At 43.4% G+C, this 22,878-nt stretch overlaps 1 protein-coding gene across 4 annotated transcripts in view; it reads right to left on the bottom strand.

Annotated features, from left to right (window-relative positions):
* ADAMTS18 (ADAM metallopeptidase with thrombospondin type 1 motif 18) overlaps nucleotides 1-22,210 on the bottom strand; it is a 173,104-nt gene extending 150,894 nt beyond the window's left edge. For 3 of the 4 annotated variants that reach the window (XR_013530523.1, XR_013530522.1, XM_078358380.1), the window contains exons 1-2: nucleotides 21,840-21,927; nucleotides 18,711-19,027 (exon numbers count right to left, since the gene is read on the bottom strand). Coding sequence is in view for 1 of the 4 variants with exons in the window: in XM_035282470.3 (XP_035138361.2) it covers nucleotides 18,711-19,027; nucleotides 21,840-21,927; nucleotides 22,028-22,117 (495 nt within the window). In the remaining 3 variants the exon portion in view is untranslated. Of the gene's footprint in view, nucleotides 1-18,710; nucleotides 19,028-21,839; nucleotides 21,928-22,027 lie in introns of those variants that run through there. The other variant, XM_035282470.3, reaches the window with a different exon arrangement.
* Nucleotides 22,211-22,878: the final 668 nt, after the last annotated feature.

The raw sequence follows: 22,878 nt of genomic DNA on the forward strand, positions 1-22,878 counted from the left end.
AAATCCGTTTGAGTAGAAATTCAAGTTAACTGAAATTTGTTTTTTTTTGTTTTTATTTTATTTTGAGACGGAGTTTCGCTCTTGTTACCCAGGCTGGAGTGCAATGGCGCAATCTCGGCTCACCGCAACCTCCGCCTCCTGGGTTCAGGCAATTCTCCTGCCTCAGCCTCCTGAGTAGCTGGGATTACAGGCACGTGCCACCGTGCCCAGCTAATTTTTTGTATTTTTAGTAGAGACGGGGTTTCACCATGTTGACCAGGATGGTCTCGATCTCTTGACCTCATGATCCACCCGCCTCGGCCTCCCAAAGTGCTGGGATTACAGGCTTGAGCCACCATGCCTGGCCAACTAAAATTTCTGATACATTAAATGTGATTTCAATTCAGGTGCAATATATTTTTGAATGCCCAATCCTCTGAATTATTTTTGTCACTCAACTCCTTAGGGAGGGAAATTTATAATAGTGGGACATTGGCTTTTAATTTCGTGACCATGGATATTTTCAAAACTATAATTGCTTTGCTTTCTACATATGTTACTTAGTATACTTAAATATGCTATTTAGTGTACTTAGTTATTTAGTATAAGAAAGTTATTACAAAAACAAGCTATGAAGGTGACACTTAAGAAGTTTCCATTTGAAAAAAAAGCAAAAGTTAATTACGCTAGCAAGTTTTAACCCTACATAAGAAAATCAGTATGTGTATCCTGAATGTTTTCAGAACATGACCTCTTTGACATATCTTCAAAAGAAATATTTATTTCAGCCTCTTTATTTTAAATCTAGTATTTGTCATCAGAACTGTACAGTTTTCTATAAAACTACATAGAAATATAGTGACATAGAAATTTCTGCAAAGAAACTGTATCACTCATATAATGGATGCATATTAGCCAGAATTCTGGAGAGAAACAAAATCAAGGTAAGTATATAATGGCCAGGTGCCCCCAAACTAAAATATCAACCTGTCCACACCAGAGTATTCAGCTGAATTTGCATATGCTCTGAAAGTACTGTTTAAAAGACAAACAATGTCAGCAAACCAGTCAATACAAAGGGGCTATTCTTCTGTTTGCTTTCAACGTATCTGTTAGGGAACCTCAGGGTAAGAGACGGCTATACCTGTACTGCCCAAGATAGCAGCCATTAGTGGACACTTGAAACATGGCTGGTCTCAACTGAATGTGAAGAATAAAATGCACACTGGACTCTGAAGACTCATGTGAAAGGTAAAACGACTTCATTAATAATTTTCGCATTGATTACATTTTGAAATAACACTTATAAGGTAGTGAATTAAAATATAATACCAATATAAATTTTACCTCTTTCTTTTTGCTTTATTTTTTTTACAATGGCCACGAGAAAATTTAAAATAATATAGGTTGACTTGCATTATCTTTCTACTGAACAGCACTAAGCTAAAGCAAAGAGGTGGCAGAGTTCCATACATCACAAAAAAGGGGATTTCACGGCGGAGAAAAACAAACTTCTGTTGTCATTATTTAAAAATAAAAATATACTGCACACTAAAATTAGATTCATTCAAATAAACATCTTCAAAGACACAAATGAGCTGCATATGAAGGCTGAGCAATGTAATCCATCAATAAGAATTCTTGGTTTACAACATTACCCCACATGTCATCAGCCAAAAAAAATCAAAGAAATCAATTAAAAATGGTTACAGAGTGTGAAGTCATCCTCTAAGCCAAGCATGAAATCTCTGTCTCCCTCCAACGGCTCACTGACAGGCGCATAATGTGCTCACTTGTATTTACCACTTTAAAAGCATCTGCAGTTATGGTTGCCACACACAGAGAGGTGAGTAATAACAAGACAACTGACACACAACGTAGTGAATCAACAAGACCAATAATGTACCCAAGACGCGCTGTCAGGAACAAATATTGACAATGCTAGCTGCCATGATGCTCTGCGCTGTGGGCACTGCACCCAATAAATGTTGATTCATGAAGTGTGTAGGCGAATGGCCCATTGCGTCTACCTGTCAGCCAGTCTCAATGTGCTTACTGCACTATGCCTGCCTGTGTCCTCTCTGAGGCCAGGAGCTCTTTGCAGAAAGTGTCTATAACACATTCATTTCTATCACAATTTGGACTTTCATTTCAAAATGACAGAAACTGAAGTTAAACTAGATTAACAGAGAAGGGGAGGGGAGTTTATGCATGAAAGACCCACAGAACTTTAATTTCAGGTACAGCTGCATATCACAACTATGACGACCCAACTCTCATGGGGCAAAATGGTTGCCGGCAACTCTGGGATTATCTTCTATCCTCGTTGCTAACCCCAGGTGTCCCAGAATTTGATTTTATTGGCACTGATTGTTTTACATGTTTATCTATGAACCAACCACTGTGGGGTCAAGGATATGTGACGTTCTCACTAGGCAGTATGTAAAACATGTCACCTGCCCACCATCTGCATGAACTGGAGGCAGAGATGGGAAGGGCAGATCCTTAAGGAAAGCTTCAGTGTTATCAGAAGACTGGAGTAACGAAAGCTGGGCAAGCAAAAAAAATCATAGGTGGCCACTGTCATTTTTGAGTCCCAGCATCAAAGACACCCCATTGATGTCTTTCCCAATGGATGAATAAATGAGAAATAGTCAACGTATAATGCATTCCAAACACAGAAATAATTTATTTCTAAATTGCCAGGATAATTATATTCATTCAGTTTGTTGAGTGCCTATTATTTGCCAAGGATGATTCCAGCCACTGGAAATACAGCAGTGAGCAGTAGAGATAAAGCCTCAGCCTTCATGCAGCTGATATTCAAGGGACGCAGGCAGAATATTCCAGGCTATAAACAAGTCAGTCGGGGACTTGGCAATAAATAATGTAAAGAAAAACACAGCAGAGAAAGCATATAGGGAGTGATGGGAGTGTCAGGGAAGACCATTCTGGAATGATGACATTTTCATAGACCACTGAGGGAAGAAAGAATCAGATGGATATTTGGAGGAAGAGCATTCAAAGTACAGTCACTGAGGCAGGACATCTGGGGATGCTGGAAGGCAGTGGAACCTGGTGGAAGAGCTCAGTGCAGTGCGCAGTGATGGAAGAGATAGGAAGTTAGGTCCTAGGGGCTTTGTAGGCCATGATAAGAAATTTGGATTATATACAGGTATGGTTTGGCTGTGTCCCCACCCAAATCTCACCTTGAATTTTAATCCCCACATGTCAAGGGCAGGGCCAGATGGAGATAACTGCATCATGGGGGTGGTTTCTCCCATACTGTTCCTGTGGTAGTGCATAAGTCTCACGAGATCTGACGGTTTTACAAATGGGAGCTCCCCTGCACAACCTCTCTTGCCTGCTGCCAGGTAAGATGTGCCTTTGCTTTACCTTTGCCTTCCACCACAACTGTGAGGCCTCCCAGGCATGTGGAACTGTGAGTCCACTAAACCTCTTTCCTTTATAAATTATCTCATCTTGGGTGTGTTTATTAGCAGCATGAGAACAGACTAATACACATACTATGCTCAATGGAAACCCATTCGCTGGTGGAAAAGAGGAAAATGAAATCATCTGGCCGCTGTGAGAAGAGGAGACTACAGGGAGAGAAGGGATGAAAGACTCATTAGATAAGAAGCTGCTACAGGAATCCACGTGAGAGAAGACAAGGGTTTAGAACACAGTGATGGCGGTGGTGGCAAGAAGTGGTCAGAATTGGTCACGTTTTTAACTGACCTGTGAGCAATGAAGTTTACTTGGCCTTGATCTGAAGATCGCCCGGAATTTATATATCTTGAAGGGCAAATGCTGTTGCTTATATTGCTTGCCCTTTAAAAATTAGTCTCATCACTTATTTGTGTTCCCATGGTCCTTTAAACATGCCTTAACTGTAATATTAATCTTATTGCAGCATCCTTATGACACCATTACTCTTCACCCTCACACTGAAATGTCCAAGAATTTAGGAACCAAACTACCATGTTTATATTCTTACAGTCTATCATAATGTGAAGACATATAGTAGGCTGGGGAAAATGCTTTAGAAGTGTGAATGGGAGGATAGGTGGACAGGTGGGTGTGTGGATAGGTAGGTGGATGGGTGGACAGGTGGGTGGATGGGTGGACAGGCAGGTGGGTGGGTGGACAGGTAGGTGGGTAGGTGGATAGGTGGGTGGGTGGTGGATAGGTGGGTGAGTGGGTGGATAGGTGGGTGAGTGGGTGGATAGGTGGGTGAGTGGGTGGATAGGTGGGTGAGTGGGTGGATAGGTGGGTGAGTGGGTGGATAAGTGGGTGGTTGGGTGGATGGATGGGGGAATAGAGGAAGGCATAGCAGGAAAACAAAGAAGAAATTTCAACTTTTTAGTTACTGACAGCTAAAAATACAAGCCCAAAGTGACTTTGCCTTTGCCTACCTTACATATTTATAAAGACAATGAGAAATTTAGAAGGTGCTGCTCATTGTATAAATGCCAGTATACTATTCACTATTAGCTGATAGGCCTATTCAATGAAGGGATGGAAGAGAGAAGTTAAATGATTAGGTCAGCTGGTGAGTCTATGCAGATGGGAGAATTAAGTGCCATGTCTTACAGTGCAATTAAAAAAGAGCTCCTTGACTCTTCAGGAATGGAAAAAAATTTTTTTTGAGATGAAATCTTGCTCTGTCACCAGGATGGAGTGCAGTGGTGCAGTCTCAGCTCATTGCAACCTCTGTTTCCTGGGTTCAAGTGATTCCCCTGCCTCAGCCTCCAGAGTAGCTGGGACTACAGGTGCACGCCACCACACCTGGCTAAGTTTTTGTATTTTGGTAGACATGGGGTTTCACCATGTTGGCCAGGATGGTCTTAATCTCCTGACCTTGTGATCCACCCACCTCAGTCCCAAAGTGTTGGGACTACAGACACGAGCCATCATGCCCAGTCAACTCTTTTTAAAAGAGGTAAGACATAAGTACCCCAACTACATGCAATAATACATAGAAAAGCCTAATACAATTTTCCAAGGTTCTCAGGCAAGGGCACACATTCACAAAACATAGGAAATATCCCTTATTTCATTTTCAGAACAGCCCATTGCTCCTATTCTTATAGGTCAAGAGAATACAGAGGACATTTAACTTTGGTCTTAGGTTAACTGCAAGCCCAGAAATAGAATCCACATTTCAACCCTACATCCATGTGGTTATGCCCCGTTCCTCATAAGAATGCAAGGGTGAATTTTATTATAAATATATCTCTGTTTCTTTAGCGATCCAGTCATTTTCAGGAACCTGGGTTGTCATGCTGTGAAATTCCAAAGCAAATACACATGTTTTAGTCCACTCCCAGATGGTTTTGCTGCTGCCACCCAATCGACTCCCAGCCCACACGCACCATTCATACCTACGTAGTCTCAGCAGCTAAGTTCCTCAAACATAGATTACCTGAAATCATCATTCATAATGACAGTGAAATCAACAGCAAGATACTCTGAACAAAAAATAAACTTCTATAAATGCACTGTGGTCAAGAATCCAGTTTGTGATTGTGCTATACCAGTAGTTCTCAGCTGGGGACAACTGTGCCCCCGGGGGAAGATAACGAGGCTATGTCTGGAGACATTTTTTAGCTGACATAACTGGGGGTTGCTACTGGAATCTAAAGGGTAGAGAGGCCTGGAATGCTGCTAAACACCCTGCAATGCACAGACATGCCCTGCACAAGAAGGAATTATCTGTCGTAACGAACCAATGTGTCTCCAGACAGCTTCTCCCAAGAAAGAATTATCCATCCTAACATCACGAATGCCCTCTCGAGAAACTCTGCAGTAAACACAACAATTTCCTAAGCAATTTTAAATAGTGGATATCTAAGAAAACGTGATTCTTCTCTTTGGGCCTATTGTCTTAAAAGTCATTGACAGGATAATTAAAGATGACCCTGAATATGAACAGGGAAGGGACTATTGAACACCTGCCAAAGAGTAGGCACTATAGATATTTTCTGTATTTGTTTTCTATCGCTGCTTCACAAATTATCACAAATTCAGCAGCTTAAAAACACCCAATTATTTTATTTATTTATTTTTGAAACAGAGTCTCGCTCTGTTGCCCCCCCGCTGGAGTGTAGTGGCACAATCTTGGCTCACTGCAACTTCCACCTCCCCAGTTCAAGTGATTCTCCTGCTTCAGCCCCCAGAGTAGCTGGGACTACAGGCACGCACCACCACACCCAGCCAATTTTTGTATTTTTGGTAGAGACGGGGTTTCACCATATTGGCCAGACTGATCTTGAACAACTGACCTCGTGATCCACCCACTTCAGCCTCCCAAAGTGTGGGGATTACAAGTGTAAGCCACCGCACCTGGCCAAAAACAACCAATTATTAACTCACAGTTGTGCAAGTCTGAAGTGTGCGTACGGTGGGACTGTGTTCTCTGCTTAGGGTCTTCAGGATGTCACCCAGGCTACGTTCCTTTCTGGAGGCCCCAAGAAAGAATCTACTGCTAAGCTCACTCAGGCTGTTGGCAGAATACACTTCCCTCTGGTTGTAGGACTGAGGCCCCATTTCCCTCCTGTCAGCTAGGGGTCACTCAGCACTTTAACGTCCCCTCCCCACTCCCTGAGCCCCACGTTCCCTGTGATGTGCCTCTTCCATCTCCAAAGTCCACAATGGAGAATTTCTCATATGCTAAATCCTTCTAGCTATGAACTTCTGACCTCTTCTCTTTGACCTCTCGACCCAAATTTAAAGGGCTCATGTAATTAGATCAGAACCGCCTGGAAAATCTTCCTATCTTAAGATTAACTGATTTGCACTCATGGTTACATCTGTGAAAACTCCTCCCCAGCAACTGAATACTTGGAGAAAGTGTCCGTACACCAGCAGCCAGGAATCTTGGGGGCTATCTTAGAAGTCCACCTTGCCAGGCATGGTGGCTCACGCCTGTAATCCCAGCACTTTGGGAGGCCAAGAGGGGGTGAATCATGAGGTCAGGACTTCGAGATTAGCCTGGCCAACATGGTAAAACCGCATCTCTGATAAAAATACAAAAAAATTAGCTGGGCGTGGTGGTGGGTACCTGTAATCCCAGCTACTTGGGAGGCTGAGGAAGGAGAATCACTTAAACTCAAAAGGTGGAGGTTGCAGTGACCCCAGATTGCGCCACTGTACTCCAACCTGGGTGAGAGTGTGAGACTCTGTCCAAAATAAAAAAGTCAACCTCCTACATTTTTAACACATTATCTCAAGTCTCACAGCACCCCTTCAAAGCCTTTTTTTTTTTTTCCATCCCCACTTTACAGACAAGACAACTAGATTCTCAGACAATCTGATAATTTCCCAAAGCTGGGTGAAGGGTACATGGGAACTCTCTGTATACATTTCGCAACTTGTAAGTCTAATTATTTCAAAATAATGTGTCTTCAAAAAGACATTTCTCCAAGGTCACATAACAAGCATCTGAACATACCATCCTGCCCTGTTAAACTATGACACCACCATGTCCAAGATGATTGCATCTCTGAAACCCATAACATCCACCAAGCCCATGGTTTCTCAAACTTAACTGTGCATTACGACTATCCTGGGGAGTCCAGAAAAAAACACAGATCGTTAGGCCCCATCCTCAGGCCTTCTGCTCTCATTGTTCTGCCTGAGCATAAGCATCTGTGTTTTTTAAAGCTCCTTGCATGAAGAATCACTGTTTTAGACCTATGTGCTAGTCATACACACCGTTACATACATAATATTAAGAAGACATGAGTGGTGGTTTCACAGCCACAAGAGACTTTTTACAAGGACGGAATTCATTGTACTTCAATGTATATTCCTGGAAAGCAATGACAGCAGAACCCTGTGACAGAATGTAGAGATATTCATTCCATATTTAAAGAGTGAAAGTGCATGGTAGTAATATTTTCTTTCCATTATGTCTCTGCACAGCATAAAACAGACCTAGACTCAATAATTAAGGCAGGAACAAAGACTGCATGCAGTATTCACCCACAGAAAACTAATTTTGAGTAACACTTCATTTACCTTCTAGAAGAGGTAAAGTTAAACAGAAAAAGGAGATGAAGAATTGTAAAATCACAGGGTGATCCTATAGACACTAAAAAGCACTCTGTTGTAGGAGAACTCAGTAAATCAGCAGAAAGATAATCTCCTTTTACCAGCTTATCTCAATCCCTTTCAAGCGCCGTCTCTCAAATAGGGTATGCACATAGCTGACTTGTAGTAAATTGGTGATGTGCACTATATAATTTATATTTGAGAGCATGCCCCCTTGACTTGCAGTGGTAATAAGGGCAGATAAAATATTCCAAAGCTCAGCGGCATGAATAAGCAATGAAAAGAATTCAGCTGAAAACGAAATCCTTAGATACATCAAAAGCATCCCTTCAGGAGAGGTGAGCTTGCTGTCCAGACAGAACGCTCTCACCAGACTTGTATTATGGTATTTGAGTGTATTTTGCCCTGTAATTGGATAGAAAACCGTGGGAATGGGCTTTCATGGGAAAAACTGGATGGGACTGAAGAGAAACTCCTGGGTTTGTTCACAGAGACATGTACGAAGTCCAGGCAAATGTTTTTGGTCCCAAAAGCCTTATCGTGCAGTGCTACCATCAGGCCTGTTTATATTTAGACTTCAAAAATTAATCAGTACCACTTTCTCTTCAGCTGTTTATTGCTGATGATGGGAAACCACGCAATTTCACCAACACACAGGGTCTGCTGGAAATAACTACTCTAAGCAACTGCCCTAGGCTCATGGAAAACAAGGATGAAATGAGTCCTCAGTAACTTTGCATGTTTTACAACCAAGGTATTAATGATGGTGACACTGCATGGCTGATGTCAGTATCAGCAAGCCGTATCTGGCTATAGCTGATGTCCCATATGTATTTGACATGCCAGCTTTTCACAAAATAGGTCTCTCTCTCCCTACCCTCCTCATAAAATACACAATCGCATGCAACTAAGAAGAGTCATATATCTCCATGTTATTTTCAGCAACATTACAAAAAACCTGGAAGTAAACATTAATTAGAGGGAAATAAATATGCATGCAGAAATTAAAAGGATAAGATCGATCTATGGGTAGTAATAAAAAAAACCCTCCAAAATATACATTGTTTTTTACATATTCCCTCTTCCCCCACCAAAAAAGATGTTTGGGTAATACAATTAATGTATTTTTTAACCACACACACAGCTTCCAGAAATGATAAGCTATAGTTTCATGAAGAGTGTCCAGCTGAAAACTGTGGAGTCCTCCGCTTGCTATACATCATTTCAGACCTGCTTCTGTGCATTGATTTGCAGATCAATCCATAAATAAAAATATGCTTTAGTCTTGTTTGGATACAAAGGCAAATTTAGTGTGGTCCTCTGAGGCTTACGGACAGATGAGAGAAGAAATAAAGCTCACAGCCCCACTTACTTCTTCTCAGATATTACGTAAGGTTCAACTGTGGAGTTATTGCTGAATAAGTCACAGGAGATACCAGGTACCCAAGGAGGTGTTGAAATCTTCATCTCAGGTGACCCCACATGCAGAAGGAAGTCAACCAGAAGCAACAAGAGCAGAGAGAAAGAACAGTGGTGACATCACTGGATAGCTTGGATCTAGCCTTGCTGAAAGCTAGCCAATTTTAGTACAAGAGAGGAAGGAAGAGATGCAGGGAGATGGGGAGGGAAGGAGAAACGGAGGAGGGAGGGAAGAGAGGAGGGTGAAAGAGAAGGAGGAAGGGAGGGAGGTGGAGAGGCAGAAAAGGAAGAAAGGAGAGAAAAAAGGAGGGAGAAGGGAAGAAGAAAGGGGAGAAGGATAGACGAAGGAAAGGATGAATCAGGAAGATGATTCCAGAGCCAAAAAATCCATTTTATGCTTAGCGTAGCCTAAGATGGAGTTTTCTACTTGCAACAGAGAGTCTTATAACAAACAAACAAGAACAATCTCTACATTTTAATTCACACTAGGCACCCTGCTTCCCTCCTTAGAAGACCTACCAGATAATGCCCGTTTGTGCACTGACGGTCACACTTAAATGGTGTGATGCATTCCACAAGGCAAAAACGACTCTCCTAGAGAGGTTCAGGCAGTCCCGTTTCCACTGAAGGTCCCGTTCAGACACCTTGAAGACAATGACTCTCAGGTCCCCGTATGTGAAGCTTTTCTTCCCTTTATTAAACATGAATCCCTAGGCTCCACCCAGGACCTGCTGAATTTTCAGAGGAATGACCTAAACATATATACATATATTTTCAAGTGCCCAGGTCCTTTTGAAGTACCTTACCAAAAATATTGCCACCTTAGACATTAACTACTTAGAATGCCAGTTGGCAGTTAAATATTCTAAAGGCCTACCTGTGTGTTTTAGCTGAATCTCTTCTCAATGGCTCCAGTGTTAACAGTCAGAGTGTTTAATAAATATCAACTTAATAAATGTTTTTATCTAGGCTGAAACTCTCTTCTGCCTGTGGATTGAAAGAACTGTGGGCAGTCAATTCTGAGAACTATATAAAAGAAGTCCTGCTATAATGATGACTAGTACTATATCCTCATCACAACCAATATTATTACTACCTGCCAGGTAATTACACTGGCTGTACTAATGATACAGTAGTAATATCATTCTAACTATGCACATAGAATATTTTTCTTTCAATTAAGCATCCATAACCCCCATGGGAGAAGTACTATCATGATCCTCAACTTATCATTGAAGAAATAAAGCACAGCCAGGGTAAAGAGTCTTACCTGTGTTATGTAGCTAATACAGGCAAGAGATGGAAATTCAGAGTCTCAGCCCAAAGACGTGACACTATGCCGCTTCATCACACATGAATGGATGCAAATCATTATCTGTTTGTGGATACTCCTCTTTGATTCTTTTTCTCTCATTTTATGTCTTCAGTTAATAAAGCAGTGGTTACTTTCCCCTCCCACAAGATCTCCAAACATTCCCACAAGGAGAATTGCCAATATCAAAGTGTCCGTTTCCTGTTCTGACAGGGTTGCACTTTAAAATGCCCTAAGGCGGACGGGCGCGGTGGCTCACCCCTATAATCCCAGAACTTTGGGAAGAGGCAGGTGGATCACAAGGTCAAGAGATTGAGACCATCCTGGCCAACGTGGTGAAACCCCGTCTCTACTAAAAATACAAAAATTAGCTGGGCATGGTGGCGTGCTCCTGTAGACCCCACTACTAGGGAGGCTGAGGTAGGAGAATTGCTTGAACCTGGGAGGCAGAGGTTGCAGTGAGCCGAGATCATGCCACTGCACTCCAGCCTGGCAAATAAAAAAGCGGGGGGGCCTTAAGGCAAGACAGGGATGGTAGCTGGTAAGGAGAGAGACTATATGTGAGTTGTGGGTGAATTTAATGGCCATTTCCTTCCCAGACCTTCTCCTAGTTCAAAGTCAAGACTAAAGCAGCATTGAGCTTCCACTGAAGACCAAGCTAAGCACTCATAAATCTTCACAAACGTGTGAGACAAAGAGAGGATTACCATTCCCACTTTACAGATGAGAAAACCAAGGGCCAGAGACAAGAAGGAAGCCCAATACTCCCAACACTGAACCTGGGGAGCCTGATGGCTTAGTGGTCATACCCAAAAAGGCAGCCAACGTAGGCAGGAAGGACTGGCCTTTCAGCTTCCCATGTGAGACCCTCAAACCGGCCTTTGTCACCTTGGGGTCCTGCTCTCTGTTAAGAACCTTGGCTATTCTTTTTAAAAAGGAGTTCGATCTGGTATTTTGCTACAAGTTTGTTATGAGCAAATAATTCTCCTCACAAATCATGTCCAAAGAGGAGAAAGGCCAAAACAATAAAAAACTTTTTACCCTTTCTTGATGAATTAACAAGCTAAGAAAACGTCACTGATTTCAGTTAGCCTGTCTCACACAACATGTAAATGCACCCAGTCTAATCCTTAACTTCACATGATCCTCTCAAGTGACTGAAAAGTTCCAAGGGGGAGTATGTAATTCAACAAACCCCTGCTAGCTAACAAGGCCCTCCAAAGCAGCAGAGCTTAGTTTCTTTCTGCTGGCCATGGACTAAGGTCATTTAACTTCAGCCCTTTTATGAATGGAAATCAGCTTTGTAAAGACCGTTTGGCAGGCAGTGACCAGCAACAGACGACTAAATGACTGAGCTTTCTGAGTCATAAAATACTTTTGAAAAGGGGAGATCAAAGCGTCCCGACCGCCTATTGAAATCCAATTGCTTCCAAAGTTCTGCAAGAACCCAAGCTCTCTGGAGAATGGGTCCCTGCCATCGTAGTCTAAAAAAGGCCACCACTAAAAAAAGATACAATGGGGACATTAGGGCAGCCAGCCATGGGGGAGAAATGCCACTTACACCACTTACGGTTTAATTGTTGGGGACAAAGAAAAGAGAAACGAAGGGAAACCATGTGACAAAATTGGATGATGCATCAGGAATGGAGGCTGGAGGGGTTCTCATGGCAGCCCTGATCATGGTACACCCTCCGCTGGGAGCCTCAGATGCAGTGCTAAGGCTGGATGGTAACCAGACACCAGGCAGAAGATCCAAGAGAAACAGCAAAGCAGTCCACCACTCTTGCCAGCTGGGCCTTCACTGAGTTATTCATCAATGGTAAACTCACCCATGTATTAGAGAGCTGGGCAGAAACGCAGTAGGAGAGACAGTTTTTGTGTCTTTTTATTCAATCTGCACATGAAGAATAAAGCTTGGTTTAGAATTTCTCAAGCAACGGGTGCATTTCCCCAACCGGAACACATGTCAGGTGAAAGTAAAATACAAATAATCTCAGACTTGGGAACTATTCTTTTGCGGCTAACTGCAGAACCGTGGTACACGATGTTGATGGAAGTGTTGTTCAAAAAGAGGAGGAGCAGGCCGGGCACAGTGGCTCACACCTGTAATCCCAGCACTTTGGGAGGCTGAAGCAGGCAGACTACCTGAGGTCAGGAGTTCAAGACCAGCCTGGCCAACATGATAAAACCTCGTCTCTTCTAAAAACACAAAAAAAATTTAGCCGGGCAAGGTGGTGGGCGCCTGTAATCCCAGCTGCTTGGGAGGCTGAGGCTAGAGAATCACTCGAACCCAGGAGACAGAGGTTGCGGTGAGCCAAGATTGTGCCACTGCACTCCAGCTTGGGCAACAGAGCGAGACTCCATCTCAAAAAAAAAAAAAAGAAAAAGAGGAATGGTCAAATTAGTATGGAAATCCTACCTCTTGGCACTTCACAATGCATATTAGTGTATGGAAAGTTACAAAATATATTAAAGATGCTTGTTTAGCTTCCTTTAAACCTCTAATTTTTCCCTAACTTGTACGACCATAAAATACTTTTATTCCTGGAGCATCTCTTAATAGCTAAAAATTAATACATATTATTATAATACCTGTTTCTGGAACCATTGCATTGATGCTTTTCATATCACCACCAAATTATGAAGAGATGCTCCTTGGCAGGCGGGGGGTGGGGGGGTGTTCATTGGCCAAACAAGTTAGGGAAACTCCAGGTTTAAACAGAGTTAAACAATGTCTTTAATATAGGACATTTCTGACTTGTTAATATGCTAATATGCATTGTACAGCTTGGAGAGGTGGCATTTTGGCAATTATGTGACCAACTCCTTTTTCTAAAACCATACTCTGTAAACTCCCTTGTTCCAGGTTTGAGTCACAACTTGGTTCACAATAAAAAGAGCAATTTCCAGGTCTAAAAGTATTGCTCCATCCTCTCCCCTAGATTGTAAGCTCCACGATCTGGCTCTAACATCCATCTTGTCGATAAGCTTCATCCCCCATGCTCTCTACAATGCTGAAACAACAGAGGCTAATAGTTGTTGAATAAAAAAATAATGGGGTCAGGTGCGGTGGCTCATGCCTGGTAATCCCACCATTTTGGGAGGCCAAGGCAGGAAGACTACTTGAGCCCAGAAGTTCAAGACCAGCCTAGGTAACATGGCAAAACTCCACCTCTACAAAAAATACAAAAATTAGCCAGACGTGGTGGGTGGTATGTGCGTATCTATAGTCCCAGCTACCTGGTGGGCTGAGCTGGGAGGATTGCTTAAGCCTGGGAAGTTGAGACTCCAGTGAGCTATAATTGTACCACTGCACTCAAGCCTGGGTGACAAGGTAAGACCCTGTCTCTAAAAAAATAATAACAATAAAAAATGATGAGTCAATGTGTCTTTCTAACAAATTCCAAAAATACAAGCATTTTCACTAAGAGGTTCTCAAGCATTAGTATGCATCAGAATCATTTGGAGAATTAAAAATACACTTTCCTGTGCCCAGCCTCTCCGAGCTTCTGTTGTAGACAAAGGAATTCACATTTTCAGCACTTCAAGTGAAGCTAATCATAGTTGATCAAGCTCTGAAAATCACTGTCCTGACAAAACGGATCACTAAGACCGAATATTTTTGAGCAGCAGAATATCTTAGAACTCTCAGTACATAGGAAGAAAGACCCAAGTTTGTTCTCTTGGAAGACAAAATTAAGAAATACAGGTAAACATTTCAAGATTGTGGTTCAACAGCAAGATGAAGAGTCTCCCTCCAATGTCACGGCTTGCTGGATGTAATGACTTTCTTATCCCTGTGCTAGTCAGAGGGAGGCTGAGAGACATGGTGGATCATGATTAAATTCGGCTGATCTATACCTCTGAGATTCTGGGACAAAGGCTGCAAATCCCAATACCTTCACAGATTATAAGGCCACCATACATAGAAGACAGGGGTGGCCTTTTGTAGGTTACATGTATAAAGATATTAAAAATTTTTAAACAATCAACCCCTAAACCTAACAGTAGGCAGTATTTACTCAGGGAAGTATGCAGCCCCTGTTTCATGAACTACTCCAAGTAAGTAATAACTACCTCAACTACAGAATAAAGCAAGGCCAGTGAGTTTGCAGGGGAGGCAGGTGCATTTTAAGAAATTATTACAGCCGGGCGCGGTGGCTCACACCTGTAATCCCAGCACTTTGGGAGGCCGAGGTGGGTGGATCACAAGGTCAAGAGATCGAGACGATCCTGGTCAACAGGGTGAAACCCCGTCTCTACTAAAAATACAAAAATTAGCTGGGCATGGTGGTGCATGCCTGTAGTCCCAGCTACTCGGGAGGCTGAGGCAGGAGAATTGCCTGAACCCAGGAGGTGGAGGTTGCGGTGAGCCAAGATCGTGCCATTGCACTCCAGTCTGGGTAACAACAGTAAAACTCTGTCTCAAAAAAAAAAAAAATTATTACAAATATTTCAAACAGGTAAATTCTGAATTATTGAGGCAAATACTCTGCTAGGAAAATTTTAGCTGGAGTATGTATACATGCATGTCTGCTTGCATGTATGTATGTACATATGTGTTTACTATAACCATTTTACAATTTTTCTCTTTCTTTTGGGGCTTCTCTAGCAGTCAAGATAATGGTAGATTCCTATTAATACTTTGTCAAATCATTTAAAGGTAACATTACTTTCCTAATATACATAGCATGCATACCAGAAAATTGCTACCACATCCAAAAAGATCCTGAGGACAGTGGCCTGGCCTCACTCAGAGAAATACTGATATATAAACTTCAGATGAAGAAGTTTCATCTCCCAGTCATTCATCTCTTCTCAGTCTCTGTATTATGGAAGAAGAGTGGCTGTCTCTCCTGGCATGATAACTTGATGAGTCTCTCCAACAAGCCTGTTAAAGGCTTGTTTCTTTCCTGCACTCTTGAATCATCTACTATTCTGAATCTATTACTATAGTTGCTCATTAACTTTAGAGGAGTTATGAACCCCTGATTAGGCAAAGAAGCAGAGCGATGTCTTTAAGAAAATGAAAAAAAAATGCATTCAATTTCATTCACCATCAGAACAATGCAAACTGCACCCATAATGCGGTACTACTTCACACCTACAAACAGGACAGCTAAAATGGAAAAAGAGACAATATCAAGTGTTCAGGAAGATTTGGAGCAACTAGAACTCTCGTACACTGGTGATCAGAATTTAAATTAGTACAACCACTTTGAAAAGCTGCTTGTCAGTACTCACTAAAGCTGAACATATACAGGTTGAGTAGCCCTAATCCAAAAATTTGAAATCTGAAATGCTCCAACATCTTAAACTTTTGAGTACTGATAGAACACTCCAAGAAAATGCTTATTGGAGCATTTCAGACTTTTGTATTAGAGATGCTCAACCAGAATATATTCTGCAAATATTCAAAAGTCCTCAAATTGAAAAACATGCCTTTGGTCCCAAACATTTCAGATAAGGAATACTCAATTTATACATACCCTGTGACTCAACAACTTTATTCTCAGGCATGCGTCCAACAGAATGTGTCCACAAGTCCATCACTCACATACACAAGAATGTTCAGTCCTAACAGCCCCAAACTGTTGGTGGGAGTCTAAATTAGTTCAACCAATGTGGAAAGCAGTATGGCAATTTTTCAAGGAGCTAAAAGCAGAACCATTCAACCCAGCAACCCCATTACTAGGTATGAGTTCAACCACTGTAGAAAGCAGTATGGCAATTATTCAAAGAGCTAAAAGAACTATCATTCGACCCAGCAATCTTATTACTAGGTACTGGAGGAATATAAATCATTCTACCATACAGACACATGCATGGAAATGTTTACTGCAGTACTATGCACCATAGCAAAGGCATGGAATCAACCAAAATGCACATCAATGACAGACTGGATAAAGAAAATGTGGTACATATACACCATGGAATACTATGCAGCCATAAAAATGAATGACGTCATGTCTTTTGCAGGAACATGGATGGAGAGGAAGTCTATTATCATTAGCAAAGAAAGGCAGGAACAGAAATCCAAATCCCACATGTTCTCACTTTGAGTGGGGGCTAAATGATGAGGACTCATGAATTTAAGAAGGTAACAACAGACACTAGGGTCTATTTGGGGTTGGAGGATGGGAGAAGGGAGAGAAACAGAGAAAATAACCACAGGGTACTGGGCTTAATACCTGGGTGATGAAATAATCTGTACAACAGACCCCTGTGACATGAGTTCACCTATGTAACAAACCTTCACTTGTACCCCTGAACCTGAAGTCTAAAAATTAGATTAAAACATTGTGAAATCTCCATACACAAAAATTTTATGATTCTACCTCTATAAAATTTTGATAATCTATTACTATGAGATTATTAATGAACCAATTGATCAGATTTCCCATCACTCACAGAGTGGAGTCCTCTGACTGCTAACCATGAACCATGAGGAGGGTAAGTTTTGCTGGAAAGAGAACACCTATACAGCAATTATTCCCTGCCAGGAACTGCCGTAGCACTTTCCACGTGAAAAGTCACTGAATCCCCACTGCCCTATGACGTAAACACTTGTTATTCCCATCTTAAAGAAATTAAGGCATAGTTAGAACTACTTAATACAGAGTTAAATAATTTGTCTGAGGTCCTACGAGTAAGTGCTGGTGTGGGAATTAGAATCTGGGCAGACTGCTTTTAAACTGGAATGAGATCGTTTAAGTCACCATGGTGAGTTGTCTAAACCCCTCCTTTAGGATACTGGAATAGGCAGAAGAAAGAGAAAAAAAAGGGGGGGATACCAAAGAAAGAGCAGGAGAGCTGCCACAACAAAACAAAAAACCAAGATACATTCACGTGTGCATACACACATAGGCATGTAACCTGTTATAATATATAGGTTATTGGTGAGCCACGTTCATCATTTTAAATAGACCAAGGAAAAAATACCACGATTGTGGCTGTGATGAAAGCTTTTAGCTACATTTCGTGCCACAATACAGAGGGGGAAAAAAGTCAAAAAGTAACTGAAAGTTTCAACAAAGAACATGGGAATCCTCATTTACCGCACCCAAGCCACCTCTGTGCCATGATGTACCGTGTACATTACTAACGACATCCTCAGTTGGGCTTTCTCCCATTTTCCTTCTTCGGCCATGTCAGAGCATAATCGCCCTGTGTCTCAACACACACACAAACTCTTCTGTCAGTTCAAAACACTTCTCTCACAACGTAGAATGAAATCAACCCAGAACAACATTTACCACCTTGTATATTTGATTGAATACTGAGGAAAGTGTCGTTACACTGATATTCTTGGCTTGGTGCTCAGCAGATGAGGATTACATAGGGAGGAACTAACACTTGTCCCAAATGCTTTTAAAAGGTTCTGCATCCCTGGATGCCACGCTTAATCCTGCCAGCCCAGGAACACACCACACCACATTCTAAAAGGATGTCTTCTGTGAGCAGGACACCAGCAACAGATTAGTTCAAAGGAAACAAAAGGCCTCCCTTCAGTAAAGTGAAGGTTGAGGTCTTACCAGGGCTACTGAATGCAATTTCGCATTGAAATACAGTTTTCCCATTTCAAAGCCATGTAGATGCATGCAGCTTGTTAGATTTATAGAATGCCTGGTCTCCCAGGACTTTACAAAGCGAATGGCATCCATCAAGTTAATTTCCTTGGGGATCATCTCAAACATGGAGAATGAAACGTCCCAGACCATTAAACATCAAAAGACTGTTCTAAATGGTAATTAAAGTTCTATTATATTTTCTTTTTCTGGGAGCAGATTAGATTAATTCAATTGAGAATATTAGCAGTATCAAGGCTGACAACGTGAATATGTGGAGTTGGCTGGAAGAGCGCTTATATTGCAGACATCTGTTCATTCAAGTCACACAAAACACGAAGGAGGGAGTTCAACTCAGACTGGGGGGTACTTACCAAGCCAGCACACGTAGACACGGCGACAGAGGAGGAGCTGTCATTTCTGATAAATCCCTGATAGAAACATTGCTGCACCTCGGGTTTCTGAGTCTCTGAAGCACCATCTTTTCCAAGTACCTGGACAATAAAGTGACTGCTCAAAATTGCCGAGGGCTTAAGTTCTAAGTGCAGTTCCTGTCCAAATGCTGAAAATCGGTAGTGCAGGGAGCTTCTGGCATTCTGCGCTGATCGCTTTTTCCTGCCGTTGTGCAAAATGTCGTGTGAAATATATGACCCGCCTGAGTCTACTTCTACTGGCGTGACAAAGACGTAATCTGCAATGGGAAAAGTTGAGCTGTCAGCACCCAGAGCCCACAGTTCCAAATGGTCACTTTCCAGCAAGCTGGCAAAGAACAACACAAAGCTCAAAGATCTCTCTGCTCCTGTTGCCTTGCACCTAGACCAAATATAATCCAGAGCAGGACAGGAAGCAGAAGACCCATCTCCACAATGAATTCTGCCATAGACATTTCTATAGGAGCTAAAACGTTATGCACGATTTTGATGAATTTCATGGATGTCCATGGAAAATGTCACACCTCTCATTGTCTGGACAGGGATTTAGAACATTCTTTTAATGTTTAACGGTCTGGGCCTTTTAAAATATGGGACACAGAGCCATTCATATATATAAGATTTAATTTTTTGGAAAATTAATTAAAAAACTACAAAATCAGGAGTTTTTCTTCAAGGAGGTTAATTTCTCTGTGCTTAAACTGAATTGGGAGCATTTTGGCAGAGGCAGAGTTTAAATTTCAAGTCATAACGCACAGTGTGGGGTAGCTTCAGATGATATTTCACATCACTAATCAGAAACAACATTTTCTTATTTCCAACATTATTTATGTGTGATCAGAAAACTTCAGCATTTGCATCAATCACCCTTAGCATTTTACTTTCCCAGGGATGGTTCTATTTAATTGCATAAACTACAGCACATGCACAAAAATGCCTCAAAACTGTCAGAACCTTCCCATATAGTCTGATGTGTAAAACTGCTCAGGCATGTTGGTGGGGGAGTGGCAGATCAGGGGACACCTGGAAAGGCATGCTTAAAAATACCTTCACCATTGCTCCCTAGAGCAGCACTAATTGCTGCAAGTTCCAAAGAGGTGGAGCCAGAATGCAATTTGCTATTTGAAAAGCAAAGCCAGCACACTGTTTTCTTTCACCAAACATTGAAACTGAAAAGCATCATCCCACAAAACAATTTGGAATATGCCCTCTGCGCATTAAGAAATACTCTGCATTTCCACTTTCGAGGCACAGAAGGGGAAACTACTTTGGAAAGTGTTTAGAAAGATGTTGAATAATGACGAGGTATGTTTGAGTCACTTGGGTCCCTGGTTACTGGAGGAGGAAAATGAAGAGGAATTTCCCTTTTCCCTAAACAGTCAACAACCTTCCCCTCCTCCAGTAAAAAACAACTAAGGAGTAGTGGAAGTCCAGTAGCTAGCAAGAATCAATGAGTGATGGTCTAATTAGGCTCACATTTGAGAAAACTATTCCCCCCAATATGACAATAATTTTCCTGTTTATGAAGCATCTGTGACTCTTATTCCTTGGGTGGCTTTCATTTTTATATTCTTTATGTTCTATCACTCCCATTTGTCTTCTTGACCCCCTCCTTTAACTAAAAATGCTATATAACTGACACACATATTTTAAAATAATGGGGGGAAGTTTTCCCTTCTCTTAAACTTAAAAATCTGAGCCAGACATACAATATTTCTCATCTCTTAAAAATCTGATATATTGCCTTAAAGGGATGTGGCTCTTGATTATGTGCAAGTTCTTACAGAAAGCCCACCTCCTCCTTCTGTCAAGCTAAAACTTAAGTATGAAAACGATTCCTGACATACGCAGGAAGTTTGTTTCTTACTTCCTTGTCCAAAAACATCTGAAACTCTGCCTGCTCTTACTTGGAAGGTTCTGCAGAAACCTTATCCAGCCAGCCTTCTATGGAATCAGCCATCCACTTCCCCCAGACACCTGCTACCAACTTGTTTCCAAGGGGAGAACAACAGGCTGTTGGTTACATTCAGTCCTTGATGGGAAGAACGGCGGTCAGCGTCCCCTGTAAAGAGTGATCTCTAATTGATCACATCAGGAGCTGATTACGGGTGAGCTTATGCAGCTTACTTACAAGGTGGTGGCTGGGATGGAAGTGGCCTCCAGCCATCTGATCCTGATGGGAGAATGAGGGGTGGTTTTAGAAACTGCAGCCTCTCTGTTTCGACAAAAGGTGAATCCCTTCTCCATGACTCCATCCTGTCCCACTCCCCAATATGACCTCTTGCCCCCGACAAGAAAAGGAAATAATCTGGCAAAACTAAAAATTATGGAATTCTAAATAATCAAGGTTGAACAGCAAGGTGTTGCCAGACACCCTGAGTCAGGAGTCAGCTATTCTCCTGTAGCTGATGGAAAACAATCAAAACAAGGATTTTCCTCTGGGCTCCACTGGGAAGTGAATAAATGACAGAAGTGAGGGATGTTCTTGAAGTTTGTGGCAGGGGAACGTCAGAAAAGACAGATAAAAGACTCAGAGATCTCCAGTCTCCTGCTTTCCTCTCTCTAAAAGTAGCCTCTGGGCATCCAGGACACAAGGGAAACACAAAGCAAAGAAAATAGAGATAGAAAAGGAATAGGAGTGGAGAGAAAAATGAGAAAAGATGGAGAGGGGAAAGCGGCTCACATTCTTTCATCCTCCACTAAGAATTAGCTTCACCCCACCAAGAGTTAGGAAAGGGAGGAAGTAATTCCTTAATGTCCACTTCCCTTCGAGTTTGAGGGCAGTTAGATTCCCTCTCCTCCCCCCCCCCCCCCCCCACCGGCGTAACAAGCCACCTGTGAAGGAGGGAGAGTATTTTCTTTCATGTGACTTGCAGCTTGGGGCACTGATTCTTTTGATAAGTTCAGCCCTTGCCACCTTCCCCCTTCTCCAAACAGGAACCATTTCCAAGACAGCGCACACCTGCCAGGTTAGGGGGTGCGCTTTTCCATCCTTTCTCTCTTTGGGGGAAAGAAGAGACAAAGTGCTGCGAAAGGCCCTTCTTGGGGGTGGGGGTGGGGGCAAATACGAACCATCATTTAATCCGCTGGCGCCGCTGCTGCTGTCACTGGCTAAGGCCGCGGCGACCGACGCACAGCAGAGGCAGCATAGCTGGAGCGCCTGCAAGAGAAAAGGTGATACGGCGCGTGAGGGGCGCCGGGGGGCTGGCGTCGGGCGCCCCCTGCCACCCGCTCTCGGCGCTCTGCTCAGCGGCACCTGCCTTGGCCACACGCCCCAGTCCCGCCGGACCCCTCGGCGGACCCGAACCAGCGGCCGGGAGGGCGCACGCGAGCAGGAGGGCGCACTCCATGGTCAGGTGCGGGCGCGGCGGCTGCGGGTGGCCGGACGCGGCGGGAGGAGCGCACGGGCGGCACGCATTCTCTCCGCGGCCCCGGAGCTCTGCGCCCCAGGTGCGGCTCCAGGTGAGAGCCGCCGCCGTTCACATCGCAGCGGGGGCGCGCTGGGACCTCCCCTCCTCCGGCCTCCTGCGCGCCCTCCCTTCTCCCGGCGCGGGCCTGCTGAGCTGCTGTTTGCGGCACCCCAGGGGGTGCGGGGGGCTCCCTGGGCCGGGACTGAAGCGCAGACGACTGGGAGACTCTGTCGGTGCCTGCCCGCCTGTCTGTGCGTCTGTCTGTCGGTGCGAGCGTCTGAGGCTACCGGGAAGGCAGCGCCAGCTGGCTCCCCCAGCGCGCCGGAGTCGAGCGCCCGCCTCTCCACTGCGCGGTGATTGGCGACCAGCCGCTCCCGGGCTCGTCCGAGCCCCCGGGCTGGTGCAAGGGCGTGGGATTCCCGGCTCCAGCTCCGAGGGAGGGGGCGAAGGGGGCGGGGAGGCTGGGTGGGAGTGAGGGGGAAGGAGGGACCGACCGCCGAGAATGGAGAGGAGCGCCCAGGGTCAGGCTAGGAAAACGCAATATAAGCGCCCAGGGAGATGAGTTCAGAAGAGGAAAGGCTCAGGTGAGTGGCGCGACTTCTTTCGCTGCCTGTGTAGAGTTCTCATTTTCAACTCTTCTGGCAAAGAGTCAGGATGGCGTCCTCAACACCTCCGAAGTGCTGGGAGCTATCCTCTGCCTT

Source organism: Callithrix jacchus, chromosome 20, assembly GCF_049354715.1.
Source record: "Callithrix jacchus isolate 240 chromosome 20, calJac240_pri, whole genome shotgun sequence".
Lineage (NCBI taxonomy): Eukaryota > Metazoa > Chordata > Mammalia > Primates > Cebidae > Callithrix > Callithrix jacchus.